We start from the raw sequence: 20694 nt of genomic DNA on the forward strand, positions 1-20694 counted from the left end.
AAAGTTAAATTGACCAGTGGAAGACGACTTACAAATGAATTGATAAAAAATATTAGAATAAAGGCGTGAAGATCGAGAATGAGTTTTTACCGATATTTAAACAGGGTTGAATGGACAGGTTGTATGTATATCAGGTTGTGTATGAAGAGCGGAGCAGGGACTAGTCCTCACTCTCTCTCCTCTCCCTCCCGGACTCCCTGCATCCGTCCTGCTCCAGGCTTTCCCTAGATACAACCTGATACAACCTGATCCAATCCAACTCAGGAAACCTGGAGGATCCTACACACTTCAACCACAGCTATACAATCGATCTAAACCTAGATACATTCTTCTCAAACTAAGATTAAATGCTCTTGACTTCAACTATAAAAAAAGGCATTTGATAGTAAATAGAAAATACTGTACAAGGATGCAAAATAAAAGAAACTACTGTTCACGGATACACGGAGAAGAAACTACTGTACAAGGATTCAAAAGGATTAGAAAATACTATACAAGGATGCAAAGGATTAGAAAATACTTTACAAGGAGACAAGGATAAGAAACTACTGTACAAGGATGCAAAGGATTAGAAATACTGTTCAAAGATACGAAGGAGAAGAAACTACTGTAGAAGGATGCAAAGGATTAGAAACTAAAGAACAGTGATACAAAGGATAAAAAACGACTGTACAATGATTCAAAGGATAAGAAACTACTGTACAAGAATACAAAGAATAAGAAACTACTGTACAAGGATACAAAGGATAAGAAACTACTGTACAAGGATACAAAGGATTAGAAAATACTGTTCAAAGATACGAAGGAGAAGAAACTACTGTACAAGGATACAAAAGATATGAAACTACTGTACAAGGATACAAAAGATAAGAAACTACTGTACAAAGATACAAAGGATTAGAAAATACTGTACATGGATACACCGGATAAGAAACTAAAAAAACAATGAAACAAAGGATAAAAAATGACTGTACAATGATTCAAAGGAGAAACTACTGTACAAGGATGCAAAGGATTAGAAACTATACTGTACAAGGATACAACGGATAAGAAACTACTGTACAAGGATGCAAAGGATTAGAAACTATACTGTACAAGGATACAAAGGATAAGAAACTACTGTACAAAGATACAAAGGATAAGAAACTACTGTACAAGGATGCAACGGATAAGAAACTACTGTACCATACTGTACTTAATCAAAATAAGATCCTACCGTGTATGATGTGGATAAAATATATAAGATAATTCGTTTTTTCTATCATTGAACATTATGCCCTAGTTAATCCCATATAACCACTATCAATCCCTGCCGATTTCCACTCAACCAATTAGATAAACGTAAATTTTTTATTTTTCATTAAAGATTACCCCTTTATGATCTTATCGAACAACACAGTAAATTTAGCTCCTGATAATCTTTTTTTCTTATATGAATAGAAATCATGAATATTTTTTTTAATAACTTGATTCATTCTTTATACTCAAATCAAACACATCTTAAGTTCAATCTATAAGTTCACCCTTAGAAAACTTAGAAGATTTCACTAAGTAATACGTATAGATACATCCTTACTCCACCTAAGTAAATCTTACTTGACCTAGATACATCCTTACTCCACCATAGGTATAATACCATACTCAACCTAGATACATCCTTACTCAACCAAGATATATTCTAAATAAACCTAGATAAATTGGTAATTTCCTAGAGAACGATTTTTACCCCCCCCCCCTCCTCTTAACAAGTGACCAATGCCCGAGAAAATGTACAACATAGAACATAATACGCAATTGAGCATGATTTCTCATGATTTGAAATCTCACTCACTGTAATACTATTGGAATTTTTATGTATTTTAAAATCATTACAGGTTATTTAAAAAAGTATTATATATACGGTTTATGTAATATTATGCAATATTCCAAAGGACATACAACGAATGAGGCCAATCACGACTATAACATGTTAAATAATAAATAATTAAACTTTCTTGTGTCACATTCACTTAAATCACATAAGAACATTAATCAATATTAAGTTAAATATGTGATGAGTGTCGAAGTATGATACCGTGTTCAACAGCGTATCTATGTGATGAGTGTCGAAGTATGATACCGTGTTCAACAGCGTATCTATGTACCCCGACCCCTGTATTTCTGTATACGCACGCTCCTGAAAAGTACACAGTACACGTACTACAAAATAAAATATTTTACATAAGGCGTTAGCTAGTTAGATACAATTTCAAAATAATAATTCTTTAAAAAGATACTACTTGCGGAACTAATATAATATACATAATACGTATAATTTGACCATTTTTATCAAAATAAAGCAAAAATTGATGGAATTTTGATTAAATAAAAATTACAAACATACTGTAAAAAAATACATTAACAGACCCAAAAAAGTGAAAACAGCTATAGTTTAAAAAATAAATTCCAGAAAATATTTAGAAAACATAAAATCTACTCCAACATAATTATAGTTTTAATAACAAAATAATAAAAAATCGTATTTTTAAAACCTAATTCCCTGGTATAGAAGTTACGTATTTATAGATAAAGATACATATTTTTAAAACCTATTTTGAACAATTGATCTTCTGCAAACGTGTTCTAAATAACATCGAAATAAAAATGAAAGAACATGGCTAGTTTTAGTAACTTAAATGATAAAAATTCCTTAAAATTATGCAAAAATTTAGTTTAATACATTTTCTTAACAATGGGGCCCAGTTAATTTCATACGGGCAATGAAACTTTTTATGCTTATTTCTTGAAAACTTTATTTATAAATATGAAAAGTATGAAAATATTAAAAATATTTAAACTTGTGTTGTTTGTTTTCATGTTTCCTAGTTAATATTTAACATAATGAAGTGGTCTGTAATCAGATTCTAAATCTTGTATTCCCCCAGATTCCGCAGCTATGTGCCAGGCACGCTAAGCAAGGAAGGAAAATTTATATTAAAAAATAATGTTGAATCTGCAGAAATATTTTAGTCTCTGCTGATAGGTCCGATGGAGCAGGTGAACCCAACCCTTTCCTAGAGGGGGGGGGGGTATAAGATTTTTTTAAAGATCTGTTCAGTTACTGCATTCAAAATAAGATGATTGAAATAAAATAAATAAGACACAAAGAGTAAAAGTATGACGCCTCAATTAGAAAATAGCATACTACATATCTTGCTGTATCACTACAGTTACTTGATTTGTACTAGTATATGTTAAATTACTGGATTTGTACTAGTATATGTTCAGTTACTTGATTTGTACTAGTATATGTTCAGTTACTTGATTTGTACTAGTATATGTTCAGTTACTTGATTTGTACTAGTATATGTTCAGTTACATGATTTGTAATAGTATATGTTCAGTTACTTGATTTGTACTAGCATATGTTCAGTTACTTGATTTGTACTAGTATATGTTCAGTTACTTGATTTGTACTAGTATATGTTCAGTTACTTGATTTGTACTAGTATATGTTCAGTTACTTGATTTGTACTAGTATATGTTCAGTTACTTGATTTGTACTAGTATATGTTCAGTTACTTGATTTGTACTAGTATATGTTCAGTTACTTGATTTGTACTAGTATATGTTCAGTTACTTGATTTGTACTAGTATATGTTCAGTTACTTGATTTGTACTAGTATATGTTCAGTTACTTGATTTGTACTAGTATATGTTCAGTTACTTGATTTGTACTAGTATATGTTCAGTTACTTGATTTGTACTAGTATATGTTCAGTTACTTGATTTGTACTAGTATATGTTCAGTTACTTGATTTGTACTAGTATATGTTCAGTTACTTGATTTGTACTAGTATATGTTCAGTTACTTGATTTGTACTAGTATATGTTCAGTTACTTGATTTGTACTAGTATATGTTCAGTTACTTGATTTGTACTAGTATATGTTCAGTTACTTGATTTGTACTAGTATATGTTCAGTTACTTGATTTGTACTAGTATATGTTCAGTTACTTGATTTGTACTAGTATATGTTCAGTTACTTGATTTGTACTAGTATATGTTCAGTTACTTGATTTGTACTAGTATATGTTCAGTTACTTGATTTGTACTAGTATATGTTCAGTTACTTGATTTGTACTAGTATATGTTCAGTTACTTGATTTGTACTAGTATATGTTCAGTTACTTGATTTGTACTAGTATATGTTCAGTTACTTGATTTGTACTAGTATATGTTCAGTTACTTGANTTACTTCCTGTCTAGGTATTCTTTACTTCCTGTCTAGGTATTCTTTACTTCCTGTCTAGGTATTCTTTACTTCCTGTCTAGGTATTTTTTACTTCCTGTCTAGGTATTCTTTACTTCCTGTCTAGGTATTCTTTACTTACTTCCTATGTGGCTTTTACTTTCTGTTTATCAAGTCTTCATTACCTGTCTAGATTGCCTTTAATTCCTGTTTTGTAGCGCTAATTTCGTGTTTATGTACCCTTAATTTTTTGTCTTGGTTGCCTTTACTTCCTGTCTAGATAACCTTAATTTCCTGTTTTTGTAGCGTTGATTTTATGTCTAGGTAGCCTCAATATCTTGTCTATGTAGCATCAATATCTTGTCTAGGTAGCCTCAAGATCCTGTATAGGAGGTCTTAATTTCCTGTATATGCATTTTTGATATCTGTGTAGCTTTTACCTCCTGCCTATATGTACCTTTTATTTTGTCTATAGATATCACTATGAACTAAAATATGCACGCTTAAACGTAAAAATCTAAAGAAAAATTTCTAATAATCCTTCAGAAATTCATACCAAAAGCGCATAACAATCTTTGTTATTTTAATAATCAATTTTTTAATTTAGGATGTTATGATAAATTAATGTTTGATTGTGTTTTCTTCTGTTCTAAGTGTGGACTTCCACTTTGCAGTGATTCATGTCCGAAGCTGATCAATCATAGGTTAGTATCAATAGTTGACCAATCATAGGTTAGTATCAATAGTTGACCAATCATAGGTTAGTATCAATAGTTGACCAATCATAGGTTAGTATCAATAGTTGACCAATCATGGGTTAGTATCAATAGTTGACCAATCATAGGTTAGTGTCAATAGTTGACCAATCATAGGTTAGTATCAATAGTTGACCAATCATGGGTTAGTATCAATAGTTGACCTATCATAGGTTAGTATCAATAGTTGACCAATCATGGGTTAGTATCAATAGTTGACTAATCATAGGCTAGTATCAATAGTTGGCCAATCATAGGTTAGTATCAATAGTTAACCAATCATAGGTTAATATCAATAGTTTACCAATCTTAGGTTAGTTTCAATTGTTGACCAATCATAGGTCAGTATCAATAGTTGACCAATCATAGGTTAGTATCAATAGTTTACCAATCTTAGGTTAGTTTCAATTGTTGACTAATCATAGGTCAGTATCAATAGTTAACCAATCATAGGTTAGTATCAATAGTTTACCAATCTTAGGTTATTCAATTGTTGACCAATCATAGGTCAGTATCAATAGTTTAATCATAGGTTATTGTCAATAGTTGACCAATCATAGGATAGTATCAATAGTTAACCAATCATAGGTTAGTATCAATAGCTGACCAATCATAGGCTAGTATCAATAGTTTACCAATCTTAGGTTAGTATCAATTGTTGATCAATCATAGGTTAGTATCAATAGTTTACCAATCATAGGTTAGTATCAATAGTTAACCAATCATAGGTTAGTATCAATAGTTTACCAATCTTAGGTTAGTATCAATAGTTAACCAATCATAGGTTAGTATCAATAGTTTACCAATCTTAGGTTAGTATCAATAGTTAACCAATCATAGGTTAGTATCAATAGTTTACCAATCTTAGGTTAGTATCAATAGTTAACCAATCATAGGTTAGTATCAATAGTTTACCAATCTTAGGTTAGTATCAATAGTTAACCAATCATAGGTTAGTATCAATAGTTTACCAATCTTAGGTTAGTATCAATTGTTGATCAATCATAGGTTAGTTTCAATAGTTGACCAATCATAGGTTAGTATCAAGAATTGATCAATCATAGGTTAGTATCAATAGTTAACCAATCATAGGTTAGTATCAATAGTTAACCAATCATAGATTAGTATCAATAAACAACCAATAATAGGTCAGTATCAATAGTTAATCAATCATAGGTATAGGTTTGTATCAATAGTTAACCAATCATAGGTTAGTATCAATAAACAATAAATCATAGGTTAGTATCAATAGTTGACCAATCATAGATTTATAGTATCAAAAGTTAACCAATTATAGAATAGTGTCCATAGTTAACCAATCACAGGTTAGTATCAATAAACAGCCAATCATAGGTTAGTATCAATAGTTAACCAATCATAGATTAGTATCAATAGTTGACCAATCATAGTTTAGTATCAATAGTTGACCAATCATAGATTTATAGTATCAAAAGTTAACCAATTATAGAATAGTGTCAATAGTTGACCAATCGTGGTTTGTATTTATACTTCAGCAATTGTGATAAAAAATGTTTTTATTTCTTTAGATTAAAGTATTCAGTCCATTAGAATATATTTCTTTAGACCTGAATGTGAGATGTTATCTCCTGCAAGAGATATTATTATTCTAAACTCTGAGATAGATCTCCAACAGGTACAGTGAGACCCATAAACTGTGGAATAGCAAGACGAAATTTTAGTAATGTGTATCAATGAAATAGTTTTACCAGTGAAAATCAATTTATAAATTGAAATGGGTCTGTGTACACTGCACAAAATTGCTGTATTTCATGGTTAAGATTATTTAATGTATAATCCTAACCTAAGTCTAACAGCCTGCTTGTTAAACATTTTATGAAAAAAACGAATTCTTATTTATTCGATTTTGAAAAATTGTTACTTCACTGGACACCCCGGTCCACTATGACCTAATGATACAGTACAAACATCAAATATGAAGTACGCTCTCGGAGTACAAGTGTATGGGGAGGTTTTGTATCCTTAATTTTTCTCAGTTTTCTTAGAACTGATTATTAACGATGAAATATTGCTCTGTAAAATACGTCCTCCATCTCCATTTAAATATTTTCAGAAATCACCCCTGAGTGCTGTAATATACAGATTGATCTTTGGAAGTGAACTACATAGTCTGTACAATTAGTAAAGGATTAGCTCACATCATCACTCTGTATACTATAACCTCGTTGGTTGATCCTCTCGTTCCGATTTTACTCCAAAGTATAAGAAAACGAAATTTATTTGGTCACATATTGTGAATTCCAAACATTTTTGTTCTTCTCAATACTCATCAATAGGAGGAGTTATGATAAAAACATATAAGGTTTCATTCTTACGTGAAATTTACTTTAGTTTGACGTGGTAGAGAACCATTTAAATTTTAAATAAGGATTGCAAAATTTCTGTAAAGGTGTAGTTCTTATTTACACGATCAGATTATTCAGGTTCCACAAATTTATGTACTAGACAATTAAAGTTTTAGAATTCTTTTTAAACTAAAAACTAAAAAGCTCCGAATATTCCTAAACATATTCTTGAAAGAAAAAGATTAAAGTTTTTATATCTTTTAATTATATTATATTCCACGTTTTTTCTATCTGAAAATGGATAATTTTCGATTGCAGTTTCCAGGTAGACGTGAATGGCAGAGACAGGAAATGAAACGATCTCATTTTGAGTTTGAAAAACGACAAAATCCTAAATTTTTGCTTCGTATCTTGCAATCCTCGAACGTTTTCGGAAATAGTAGCAAAGTTTATGATGCAAGAAATAATTTCACTTCTTATTTATTAAAGAACTACATCCCTGGATATTCCCTCTTTTTTATCTATATATATACTTTGCTTATCTGTTGTTTGTTTGTAACCAATAAACGTCAAAACGACTGAACCGATCGGGCCCAAATTTTGTGTGGAACCACACATAACCCCGGGGAAGGTTCATGGAACATAAAAATTGAAAGAAAAAAATCCTGAACTAGTTGAAATTTTTATTTAAAAATGCGCCAATATTAAAGAAAAATCCGCCAAAATTTGAAAACTATTTAAAATGGCCGACTTTCAAAGCAACAAATAAAAGCTGAAATTATTTACAGGAAAGCCTAGTAATTATAAAAATGTGCAAATGAAAAGATGTGAAATAAAATGTTTAAAATAAATTCTCTTAGGTTTATTATTTTGTAACAGTGCTTAGGGCGCTCTGGCTTCGAGAGAATAATAATAAGCAATGGGAAGCAGTTAAGCTGGTATTATTATTATCATTATTATTTTCTTATATTATTTTTTTTTCTATCATTTTTTAATAGCTCAAGTTTTACACAAAATTTTGATTTTCTAGTCTATAAATCATGTTTAATTCTCTAGAATAAATATATAGACTAAAATGTTTTGTGTCGAACTCGAGTATCGTAAATCTTTTACCCTTGAATTCGATTTCCAATGTTGGCAATTTTAAATTTGAATTTGCTTGATCTCTCAATTTAAGTTATCCTTGCAGGGTATAAAAGGATCAAAGAGGAATTAAATTACTCCGTTGATCTTCTGAAGATTGAGATCAATTCTTGATCCCGAGATTTACAAAAGTTCTGACTTAATGCTTTCAGATAGAATATCTAGTAAAATATTTAGTTAATGAGTAACCTGGAGAAAAGAAGAGGCACGAAAATATTTGATTTTAATCAGACCTACGTGGTAGAGACATTACAGGTAACCTCAAATATATAATTTTAATCAGACCTACGTGGTAGAGACATTACAGGTAACCTCAAATATATAATTTTAATCAGACCTACGTGTCGTAGAGACACTACAGGTAACCTCAAATATATAATTTTAATCAGACCTACGTTATATGACATTACATTTAACCTCAAATATACAATTTTAATCAGACCTACGTGGTAGAGACATTACAGGCCATCTCAAATATATAATTTTAATCAGACCTACGTCATACGACATTACATTTAACCTCAAATATATAATTTTAATCAGACCTACGTTTTAGAGACATTTCATTTAACCCACCCACACAGGAACAGACTTCAGAGACATATCACATGCATGATAAGAGTGGAAAAATTAAAAGCCATGATTTTTTGTTTGAAACACCAAATTATGTAAATTTATTTTCACAAAAGAGAAAAAAAAATTTCAAAATTAAACTTTTATGGTATTTTTTTACCCCTAAAATTTTCAGAAAAAAAATATTTATTTTGAGGTTTGTTGATTTTAAGTTAGTTGAAATTTTGAAAATTTTATCCAATCAAAACAATTTTCAATTTTTTCAAATTTTTATTGCCCACTTACTCCGACCCCAGAGCTTTGGAATGACCCTATATCTTTTCTTAAAAGTGGTTAAATAATCTTAGAATAATTTTAAATAATTTAAAAAACTCAGCTTGAAAAAAACTGAAACTTTACATATATTTAACAAAACTATGAACCACAAAACCTACTCCGGAGCAGGGCTTGGAAATTTTAAATGATGTTTTAACTCATAATTTGTTTAAACTCAAACTTTTCAAAAATAGCTAATGTTTAAAAAATCGAAGAGTGCAAAGATAGATTGTTCAAATCTTCAATTACTTCAAACCGGTAAATTGAGGTAAACTCATATCTTTAAAAGTTTTCACCTCTTTAGAACATATATTTATTCAAAGTTTTGACACTTTTACCCGATCTATCCAATATTATTCGATAAAATGATGAAAACTATGTCCCGTGAAATTGGAAAAATAAGAGAAAATATAAAGGAATGAAACCTTATATTCTTTTTCAGCATTTTGGAATACGAGACTTTACAGAAGATCAGATACAGGTAACTTTCATTAAATTAAATAAAAATAAAATTTCAGGGAATTTAACGTTTTTTGTGTATACTTAAAGGTTTTAACCGATTTTAAAGATATTTTGATAATGTTGAAAAGTCCTATTAAGGTTAATTTTAAACCTATTCTGGTTTCTCAGATACTTTTAAACAGAAAAAACGTGAAAAAACGATTATATACTCTCTTAATTTTTTCACCTGAAATACTTTAATTAGGACTAAAAAAAACGTTTGAAACTACCGAATTATTTAAAAAGTTTAAGATCGATGAATTACAATAAATGTATGTCAGTTTAAATTAATAACTTTTTACAAGTTTAAAACTTGAAATATTTTAGAGAAATGAAAAGAAAACTTGTTAATTAGCCTAATTAGAAGTCGGGAGTTCTAGGTGCAAACAACGGGATTATTTCTCATCTATATCTACATATATGTACTTTGCTTGTCTGTCTGGGTGTTTCTCTGTTTGTTAGTATCAATAAAAGTTAAAACGGCTAAACCGATCGTGCCCACATTTTTTGCAGGACCTCTCGAGTGACCCCATGGAAGGTTAATGGAAAATCGAAGTTTCAAAAATTTGCCTCTAACAAAATTTTATTTTTGAAATTTTAAAAATCCACGAAATTTTTTTTTATAAAATCCGTGAAATTTTTTGTCTGTTTTGTTTTGTAATGTAATTTTTTTGTGGGACCTCATATGGTCCCAGAAAATGTTTATGGATGTTAAGAATCCACAAAAAAGCGACAATTAAAAGTTAAAATCAAAGAAGGTCGCGAAGCCTGGTTAAAAATGTCTAGTAAGTACAATTGCGGTTTTCTGAATTGCTAAATTATCGCTTTCTAAAATAGTTTTCCCGTGATCCTTCTTGATGATATAAATACATATCATTGTGTTCGATCTATTGATATACATACAGATCATTGTTAGATTGCTTCTTAAACATTTGTTTTATTCTGAACAAAAGTGTCATCATTTTCGTTTATTCCATGAACGTTTCAAGTAGATGTATATATAAATGCAAGAAATAAAATTTATAAATATAAGTAAGTTATTTTTTCAGGAAATTTGTGGAATATTTGATTCAAATGCTTACGAGAGTTCTGGACCTTCAAGAGTCTCCTGCAGAGGTGAAAGCTGATGGTGCATCTTCCACCTACGCACATCTACTATACCACGCTTATGACCTAAGCAAAATCCACTATACTACACTGCTGACCTAATCGCATTTGGTTTACAGCTGCTAGTTGGATAAGTGGTCGCAGCGCGCGGCCCCCTAGCCTGTCTTAGCCGCAGCGTTCGTCCCATAAATTGTCTTAACCTAGGCTTACCCACAAATAATACAAAATAAAAATCTGTTTTAGGTCGGATATTGCAGTAGGTTGGAAGGGAATTGAGTCTTTGTAACAAACTTTGATTTTCTAATACCTATATTTTTTATTTATGGTGTAAACCATTGATATTTCAAACTTAGATTTTTTCATAGTTTGTGACAAAGACTCAATTCCTTTAGTAATCAGAAGTTCAGTAGAGGGGATTTTGCCTATAGACGATGAAACATTAACCTAAAAAATATTTTCCCGCCAAAACAGGGTTAAAAAGAAAAAGGGGCATGCCTAATTTACAACGGAGCCCTTTAAAATGTTATCTAATACAAATCTGAAGATAACGTCGTTGATAAGTGTTTTGTTCTTAAAGATCCTCCATTCAGTTTTAAAGTTGAGAAATAGATATCTCTTTATTCTTGATTTTACATACCTTTTCGGGATATCGTTGTGAATCGGATCTGCAGCTCTACAGAAATAGATGGTAATTTCGAGGTCAAACCTTATAGAAATCCAACGTATAGAAACAGCTACGTATAGCAACAAGGCGTATTTTCCGGGAGAACATTTTTTATAGGTTTGACTTCGGTAATGTCACTAGTCTCTTTACACTTATTCTTTAAAGAATACCTCTGACAACTTTTCTCATGTTGTTTAGGGAATTTTAGTTTAAAAATTTAAATTTGCCAGCTTTTGGTTTTACTATACGGACTCTTTTTTTAAGAACAGTCTTTAAAAAAATTTCCATTTTCTTTTATTCTAAATTTTCCATTTTCTGTTCATGAATATTTAAAGAATGAAACTCCTAACTTGAAATATTTTAATATCTAAAATACAAAGTTTTCATCTAGGTTTGTTTTTAGTTTTTTTTTTCTCCAAAAAATTATTTTTGTAGGACTGTACTTAATAGCGAGCATGATGAATTCTTCCTGCCTACCCAACACTAGACATTTTTTCAGGTTATTTTTATTAAACAGAAAATTTTTGTTTAGAACTAAAAAAAGTCATTTTTACTATTTTTCTCTGTGTTTGACTTATAAATACAATAGTATAATTTCTATAATGTCTCCTGAAAAATTAGTAAATGTTTATATATCAACAGAATATTTTAAGAGTTTCATGTCGTCTTTACAGTCTCATCCTTGAGGTTAACCCTGTATGTTATTTGACATGAATTTTTTCTAAATTTCTGTTTTGAAAGTAAACTTTTCTGATTAAAAATTACTACATTTTTTTGTAAATATAAATTAATAACCCTGAAATAGGAAGCTTAGCTAGCAATGAATCATAATTGGCTTCGAAAACGACATCATAAAAATTCTTTCATTAATTTTATTTTACACTGTACCAACAGAAAAACACACCCGGCACCCTTTTGAAAGAGCTATTTAGAGGTTCTGGTGAGGTGGTTCTAGTGTGTACCAGACCTATATCTATATATTCATAGGTTCTAGTGAGATGGTTCTAGCGTGTACCAGACCTATATCTATATATTTAGAGGTTAAAGTGAGATGGTTCTAGTGTGTACCAGACATATATCTATTTATTTAGAGGCTGTGGTGAGATTGTTCTTGTTTGTACCAGACATATATCTATATATTTAGAGGTTATAGTGAGATGGTTCTTGTTTGTACCAGACATATATCTATATATTTAGAGGTTATAGTGAGATGGTTCTAGTTTGTACCAGACATATATCTATATATTTAGAGGTTCTGGTGAGATGGTTCTGGTCTGTACCAGACATATATCTATATATTTAAAGGTTCTGGGGAGATTTTTCTAGAGTGTACTAGACATATATCTATGTATTTATAGGTCCTGGTGAGATGGTTCTAGTGTGTACCAGACCTATATCTATATATTTAGAGGTTCTGGTGAGATGGTTCTAGTGTGTACCAGACCTATATCTTCATATTTGGTTCTGGTGAGATGGTTCTAGTGTGTACCAGATATGTATCTATATATTTAGAGGTTCTGGTGAGATGGTTCTGGTCTGTACCAGACATATATATATATATTTAGAGGTTCTGGTGAGATGGTTCTGGTCTGTACCAGACATATATCTATATATTTAGAGGTTCTGGTGAGATGGTTATAGTGTGTACCAGATATGTATCTATATATTTAGAGGTTCTGGTGAGATGGTTCTGGTCTGTACCAGCCATATATCTATATATTTAGAGGTTCTGGTGAGATGGTTCTGGTCTGTACCAGACATATATCTATATATTTAGAGATTCTGGGGAGATTTTTCTAGAGTGTATCAGACATATATCTTTATATTTAGAGATTCTGGTGAGATGATTCTAGTGTGTACGAGACCTATATCTAAATATTTAGAGATTCTAGTGAAATGGTTCTAGTGTGTACCAGACATGTATCTATATATTTAGAGGTTCTGGTGAGATGGTTCTAGTGTGTACCAGACATATATCTATATATTTAGAGATTCTGGTGAGATAGTTCTAGCGTGTACCAGACATATATCTATATATTTAGAGATTCTGGTGAGATGGTTCTGGTGTGTACGAGACCTGTTTATCAAGGAGCAGAAATTCTAGGAACGAATCAAACCTTACATTTATGGAAATTGTGAATTGTCGAGTTTATCTATAAATGTAAACAAATAATAAACAAACAAACAACCTGAAGAAACAACTAGTAAACATTATTGGATGTTACTTTAGTAAGTAATCAAAGTACCCACAAAGGATTAGACTTTATAGAGACTACGGTAACAATAGTTCCGTGATCTTATATTTTGTAGGAAACCCTGCATATATTTTGTAGGAAACCCAGCATATATTTGTAGGAAACCCTGCATACATTTGTAGGAAACCTTGCTCATATTTTGTAAGAAACCTTGCGTATATTTTGTAGGAAACTCTGCGTAAATTTTGTTGGAAACATTGCGTATATTTTGTAGAAAAACCCAGCATATATTTGTAGGAAACCCAGCATACATTTGTAGGAAACCTTGCGCATATTTTGTAAGAAACCCTGCGTGTATTTTGTAGGAAACCCTTCGTATATTTTGTAGAAAACCTTGCGTATATTTTGTAGGAATGTAAATTGTGTAAATTATGTTTGACACATTGCGTATATTTTGTAGGAAACCCAGCATATATTTGTAGGAAACCTTGCGTATATTTTGTAGGAAACCTTGCGTATATTTTGTAGGAAACTTTGTGTAAATTTTGTTTGACACATTGCGTATATTTTGTAGGAAACCCAGCATATATTTTGTAGGAAACACAGCATATATTTGTAGCAAACCCAGAATATATTTGTAGGAAACCTTGCGTATATTTTGTAGGAAACCTGCGTAAATTTTGTTGGAAACCTTGCGGATATTTTGTAGGAAACCCAGCATATATTTGTAGCAAACCAAGAATATATTTGAAGGAAACTTTGCGTATATTTTGTAGGAAACTCTGCTTATATTTTGTAGGAAACCCAGCATATATTTTGTAAGAAACCTTGCGTATATTTTGTAGGAAACTCTGTGTATATTTTGTAGGAAACTCTGCGTATTTTTTGTAGGAAACTCTGCGTATATTTTGTAGGAAACCTTGCGTATATTTTGTAAGAAACCTTAAGTATATTTTGCAGGAAACCTTGCGTATATTTTGCAGGAAACCTTGAGTATATTTTGTAGGAAACCCTACATATATTTTGTAGGGAACTCTGCATATATTTTGTAGGAAACCTTGCGTATAATTTGTAGAAAACCCTGCGTATATTTTGTAGGAAACCTTGAGTATATTTTGTAGGAAACCCTACATATATTTTGTAGGGAACTCTTCATATATTTTGTAGGAAACCTTGCGTATAATTTGTAGAAAACCCTGCGTATATTTTGTAGGAAACCTTGCGTATATTTTGTAGGAAACCCAGCATATATTTGTAGGAAACTCTGCGTATATTTTGTAGGAAACTCTGCGTATATTTTGTAGTAAACCCTGCGTATATTTTGTAGGAAACTCGGCGTATATTTTGTGGGAAACTCTGCGTATATTTTGTAGTAAACCATGCGTATATTTTGTAGGAAACCCTGCCTATATTTTGTAGGAAACCCTGCGTATATTTTGACCCATTTAAGTTATATATATGCTCAATTTTTACCCTATTAAGCTTAATTCATTATTTTCCAATCTTTAAAATTAGAGTTATTAAACTGAAATTAAATAATTTTATTTTTTTAAAGGCACAGTCCTTGGAATTTCAACTGTCAACTTTAAACCGTTCTCTGTTAATAAAAATTAAGAAAATAATTAATTTTCTAAAAGACAATGATGAATATCTCATTCTTTCTTGCTTGGTAATATATTTTAAGTTTATGTTTGTGAATTGTATTTATACATGCATCTTCAAAAATCACTTAAAATTACATCTACAGTCTCTTTAATAAAAGTTATGAAAATAATGGTTTGGTTTGTAGGTTGCTACACCCAACCACGCTGGGCCACAACTCCTCGTCAGAAACATCTACTCACAACTAAATTTTTTAGGTTCAAATTTTACTCATGTATATTTTAAATTTGACTTTTACCTTTTGACATAGATAAATAGTTTTACTTTTATTTTTAACGATTAGATTTTAACATGGATTTGTATACAGTGATAACCAGAAAACAATGGAATGGGAAAATGATATTTTAGCAATACTTCAGTGTATTTGATGTTGTTACAGAGAAAATAGTTTAACTAGACACTTAGAAATTCATTAATTTAAAGCAATGGGTCTGTTTACACCATGTTTACACTGCTCATTGCTGTGTCTCTTGCTCATTGGAACTTTTAAAGTTATAAATGGATTCTAAAAGTCGTCTTCCTATTTCAGAGTTTTCTGGTTATGACGGTACTAAGTGTACTAAATGTTAGGACCCAGAGGAGTACAGTACAATACATGAATTGTTAAGGTGTAAGTGTACTAGATGTGAGGACCTAGAGGAGTACAGTACAATACATGAATTGTTAAGGTGTAAGTGTGCTAGATGTGAGGACCTAGAGGAGTACAGTACAATACATGAATTGTTAAGGTGTAAGTGTGCTAGATGTGAGGACCTAGAGGAGTACAATACAATACATGAATTGTTAAGGTGTAAGTGTGCTAGATGTGAGGACCCAGAGGAGTGCGGTACATATTCAGGAGCTCTACTCTGCCCAACACCGGATTGCAGGTACCCAGGGGTGTTTTCCTTGAAAAATATATTTCCCTCCCCCTCTTTAAAAATCATTTTTATTGCTGAATCGGAGAAAACAAATGATTTAATGGGGAAAATAAATTCTTGATCCAAAATTAGAACTGTTTTGTATGCGGAGAAAGGGTAGAGTATAGAATGCTGATGGACAGTTTGTACAGGGGAAATATTTGAAGATGGTTATACTCCAGGTCCTCCAAGATTTTGTTGAATATAGGAATCCTGTACTCCAGGTCCTCCTAGATTTTGTAGAATCTAGGAATCCTGTACTCCAGGTCCTTCTAGATATTTGTCGAATCTAGGAATCCTGTACTCCAACTACTTCTAGATATTTGTCGAATCTAGGAATCCTGCAATCCAGGTCCTCCTAGATATTTGTTGAATCTAGGAATCCTGTACTTCAGGTCCTCCTAGATATTTGTTGAATCTAGGAATCCTGTACTCCAACTACTTCTAGATATTTGTCGAACCTAGGAATCCTGTACTCCAGGTCCTCCTAGATTTTTGACGAATCTAGAAATCCTGCACTTCAAGTACTACTAGATATCTAGGAACCCTGTACTTCTAGGACTATACTAGATATTTGTTGAATCTAGGAACCCTGTACTTCTAGGACTACTATATATTTGTTGAATCTAGGAACCCTGTACTTCTAGGAGTGCTAGATATTTGTTGAATCTTGGAACCCTGTACTTCTAGGACTATAATAGATATTTGTTAAATCTAGGAACCCTGTATGCCCCCGATATCCCGGAGAAGCAAACCAGGACTGGATCTGTATAAAGTGTAAAACACATGTTCCCTCGAGAAAGGTAAACATATAAATAATCTTTAAGAATTATTACTGTGGAGTTCGCAAAACTCTACTTTATTTTAGGCAAAAATATGATCAATCCTGAATAACATTTTAAGACTCTATGTACTCCCTGTCCTTCCTGTACTCCCTGTACTCCTTGTACTCCCGTACTCCCTGTACTCCCTGTACTATCTGTACTCCCTGTATTCCTTGTACTCCCTGTACCCTCTGTACTCCCTGTACCCTCTGTACTCCCTGTACTTCTTTTGCTCCTGTACTCCCTGTACTACCTGTACTACCTGTACTACCTGTACTCCCTGTACTACCTGTACTCCCTGTACTACCTGTACTCCCTGTACTACCTTTATACCATGTACTTTCTGTACTACCTGTACTTCCCTGACAAGCTGGACATCTTGTGCTCCCTGTACTTCCTGAACTCACTGTACTCCTGTACTTCCTGTACTCCATTTACTACCTGAACACCCTGTAATCCATGAACTCCCTGGACTCTTTGTCCTCCCTGTACTTCCTGTAATCCCCGTACTCCCTCTTCTTCTGTACTCCCTCTAATCCTTCTTTTCCTGTACTCCCTCTTTTCCTGTACTTACTATACTCCATGTACTTTCTGTACTTTCTGTACTCCCTCTTCTCCGGTACTCCCTCTTCTCATGTACCCCCAATACTCCCTGTACTACTAGTATTGTTGTTTAGTGTTTGACCAGTCTAGCTGTGGGTACCCAGCTAGTTCATACCAGAGATAGATCTGACCAGAAACAACTTATCCAACTTATTCAAAAGTAAGGTTTTTTTATTAGTTTTCGTTTTAGTTATTAAAATCTATATAATAAACTCTTCGCTCACATAGTTGGCCAAATATTTGGACAAAATTGGATGACATTTTTTATGTATGCTTCCCATCCTTCCCACTACACTGTATCCATGTTTGTATATAAACTACTGTGTCCTAAGATTATAATGCTGCTGTATCATACCCACTATGTTTTTATATAAATGACTGTATCCCCAAGGTTAAAATTATGGTTGTATCCTTCCCACTACACTTTATTCATATCTGTATATAAATGATGTATCCTAAGGTTAGAAGGGTGGCTGTATCCTACCCACTCCACTGTATCCATATCTGTATATAAATGACTGTATCCTAAGGTTAGAAGGGTGGCTGTATCCTACCCACTACACTGTATCAGAGTTAAAGATGGCTTGTATCACGGAGTGGGGAGATCCAAATTTTGTTCCTTTTAAAGGTAAAATCATGAAGAATTCTATAAAGAGAGAAATTTATTTTTTGTACTGCAAGCAACTACCCAAACTATACAATTGAACTGATTACTCGCTAATGCTTATATATTCGATATTAAAATTTTTAGTGAGTATTCAGCTTCTTTTTCATTTTTGGGGTAAACCAGTTACTTAATGGAAAACTCGTAGATTGTTTTTTTTCGACATTAGTTGCTACGATAGCTTTTATTTGCCAGTTATTCTTTAAATATTATCTATTTTTGTATTAAAAATAATCTTAAATATTGATTGATTATAATTTAAATACTTGACATTATTGTAACTTTATGAGATATTTTATTCACATATAGATGTTGATGAGATTGAACTAAAACTTAAAATCAAGTTTTCTGTTGAGATGATGAAATCTGTAGAAATAATAGAGGGAGAACAATCTAGGTAATAATAATAATAATAATAATAATAATAATAATGTGTATTTGATGTTGTTACAGAGAAAATAGTTTAACTAGACACTTAGAAATACCAGACATATATCTATATATTTAGAGGTTCTAGTGAGATGGTTCTAGTTTGTACCAGACATATATCTATATATTTAGAGGTTCTGGTGAGATGGTTCTGGTCTGTACCAGACATATATCTATATAATAATGATAATGATAATGATAATGATAATGATAATGATAATGATAATGATAATGATAATGATAATGATAATGATAATGATAATGATAATGATAATGATAATATTAAGAAGAAGAAGAAGAAGAAGAAGAATTATAGTGATAATAATTATGAAAAAACTTTTATAATAATAATAATGTTCAAATATGTTTAGGAGTAAGGGATTTATTATCTACAATTTACTAAAAACATTAGATCACTGTAAAACAATGGAGATAGCAGTTGACAAGGTAAAAAAATCTTATTTTTAAAATGATTTTTTATTATTTTTCTTTTTTTGTTGGTTTGTTACTCTATTTAGAAATGAGATGAATTACTTTATTAATTACATCTAATTTAGATAAAAATTTTCCTAATATTGTGAAAATTCTTAACTCCTGATATATTTAGGATATTCTGAAACTAGTTCCTCAGCTTACAAGAGAAATTAAGATTATATTCAAGGAATTGAAAATATTAATTATTAAATAAATGAATAATCTACTCTTAACTCAGCGGTTAATTTTAAATTGTACCGTACCTACTCCTTGTACCCGGCACGACCTTGTACCGTACCCTCTGATGTACAATGTGTACTATGAATGAGCTTTTTGTCTACAATGTTAACTTTGCATGTACTATGTGTGTGCAATGTGTACTATGTATGTACTATGGGATTATAATGTGTACTATTTATGTACCAGTCGTTTACTATGTACGTACAATGTATTTACTATGTGTGTACTCATAGTTCCTATGTATGAACTATGTGGGTACTATGTTTTTACTATGTATGCACTATTTGTGTTCTATGCACGTACCATGTATGTACTAAGTGTGTACTATGTTTGTATTATGTGTGTACTATAAGTGTACTATCTACTTACTATATACGTATGTACTTTGTATGTGTGTACTACGTGTGTACAGCGAGATTCATATTAGAATTAATTTGAATAATTCCTAATATAATCCATATCGTATTCCAACTTGAGATCTATTAGGAAGATCTTGAAAGTAGAATTATTAAAAAATAATATGGTCTCTTGTTCTCTCGGGGGAAGTATCTGCATTGTGTGTAGAATTGTTACACATGTAAATAAAACTACGATTTGTATTCCGAAAAGTTTTTATTGCGGTTTCCATCCTTTAGCATTGCATATTTTCAATTTGTCCAGGACGACTGTGGATCTCCAGTAGATTATTGCAGTTTTATTCATTAAACTTATTATTCAGCAACATTTTTACTCTAGGGTTCATTTCAAGTACCTCACTCGTTTTAAAGGGACTGTCAGCGTAATTTTCAAGGGAAATGCCCGATTTACAACTTGAAATTACACTTACAGTCTCTTCAAAGAAGCTCTGTCAAGTTGTATAGTATACATAAAGACTGTAGACGGCTTAAACGGTACATTACATCAAATGAATCATTTCCTTCTTGTGAGATTATAGTGCTAGGTAAAGTAAAAAAAAATGTAAACAACACTTTTTTTGTATTTTGATAATAATGTGATAAATAACATAAATTATAAGATATTCAAATTGTGATTCTAAGAATAAGTAAGCTTGTTGAATTGATAAACATTAAGTTTTAATATCATATTGAATC

The 20694-nt window shown here is 31.4% G+C and overlaps 1 protein-coding gene across 1 annotated transcript; it reads left to right on the forward strand.

Moving 5' to 3' along the window:
• Positions 1-4240: 4240 nt before the first annotated feature.
• On the forward strand, positions 4241-20680 carry LOC111711461 (protein msta). Its single transcript, XM_023485833.1, has 18 exons — positions 4241-4248; positions 4839-4935; positions 6571-6640; positions 8171-8248; positions 8631-8708; positions 9784-9822; positions 10892-10958; positions 12049-12112; positions 13656-13717; positions 15598-15667; positions 16259-16339; positions 17088-17172; positions 17871-17956; positions 18327-18424; positions 18770-18857; positions 19261-19336; positions 19497-19550; positions 20264-20680. The coding sequence occupies exons 2-18, from the start codon at positions 4856-4858 to the stop codon at positions 20306-20308; spliced, it is 1221 nt and encodes a 406-aa protein (XP_023341601.1). The 5' UTR covers positions 4241-4248; positions 4839-4855; the 3' UTR covers positions 20309-20680.
• Positions 20681-20694: the final 14 nt, after the last annotated feature.

This window comes from Eurytemora carolleeae, unplaced genomic scaffold (genome assembly GCF_000591075.1).
Source record: "Eurytemora carolleeae unplaced genomic scaffold, Eaff_2.0 scaffold1166, whole genome shotgun sequence".
Lineage (NCBI taxonomy): Eukaryota > Metazoa > Arthropoda > Copepoda > Calanoida > Temoridae > Eurytemora > Eurytemora carolleeae.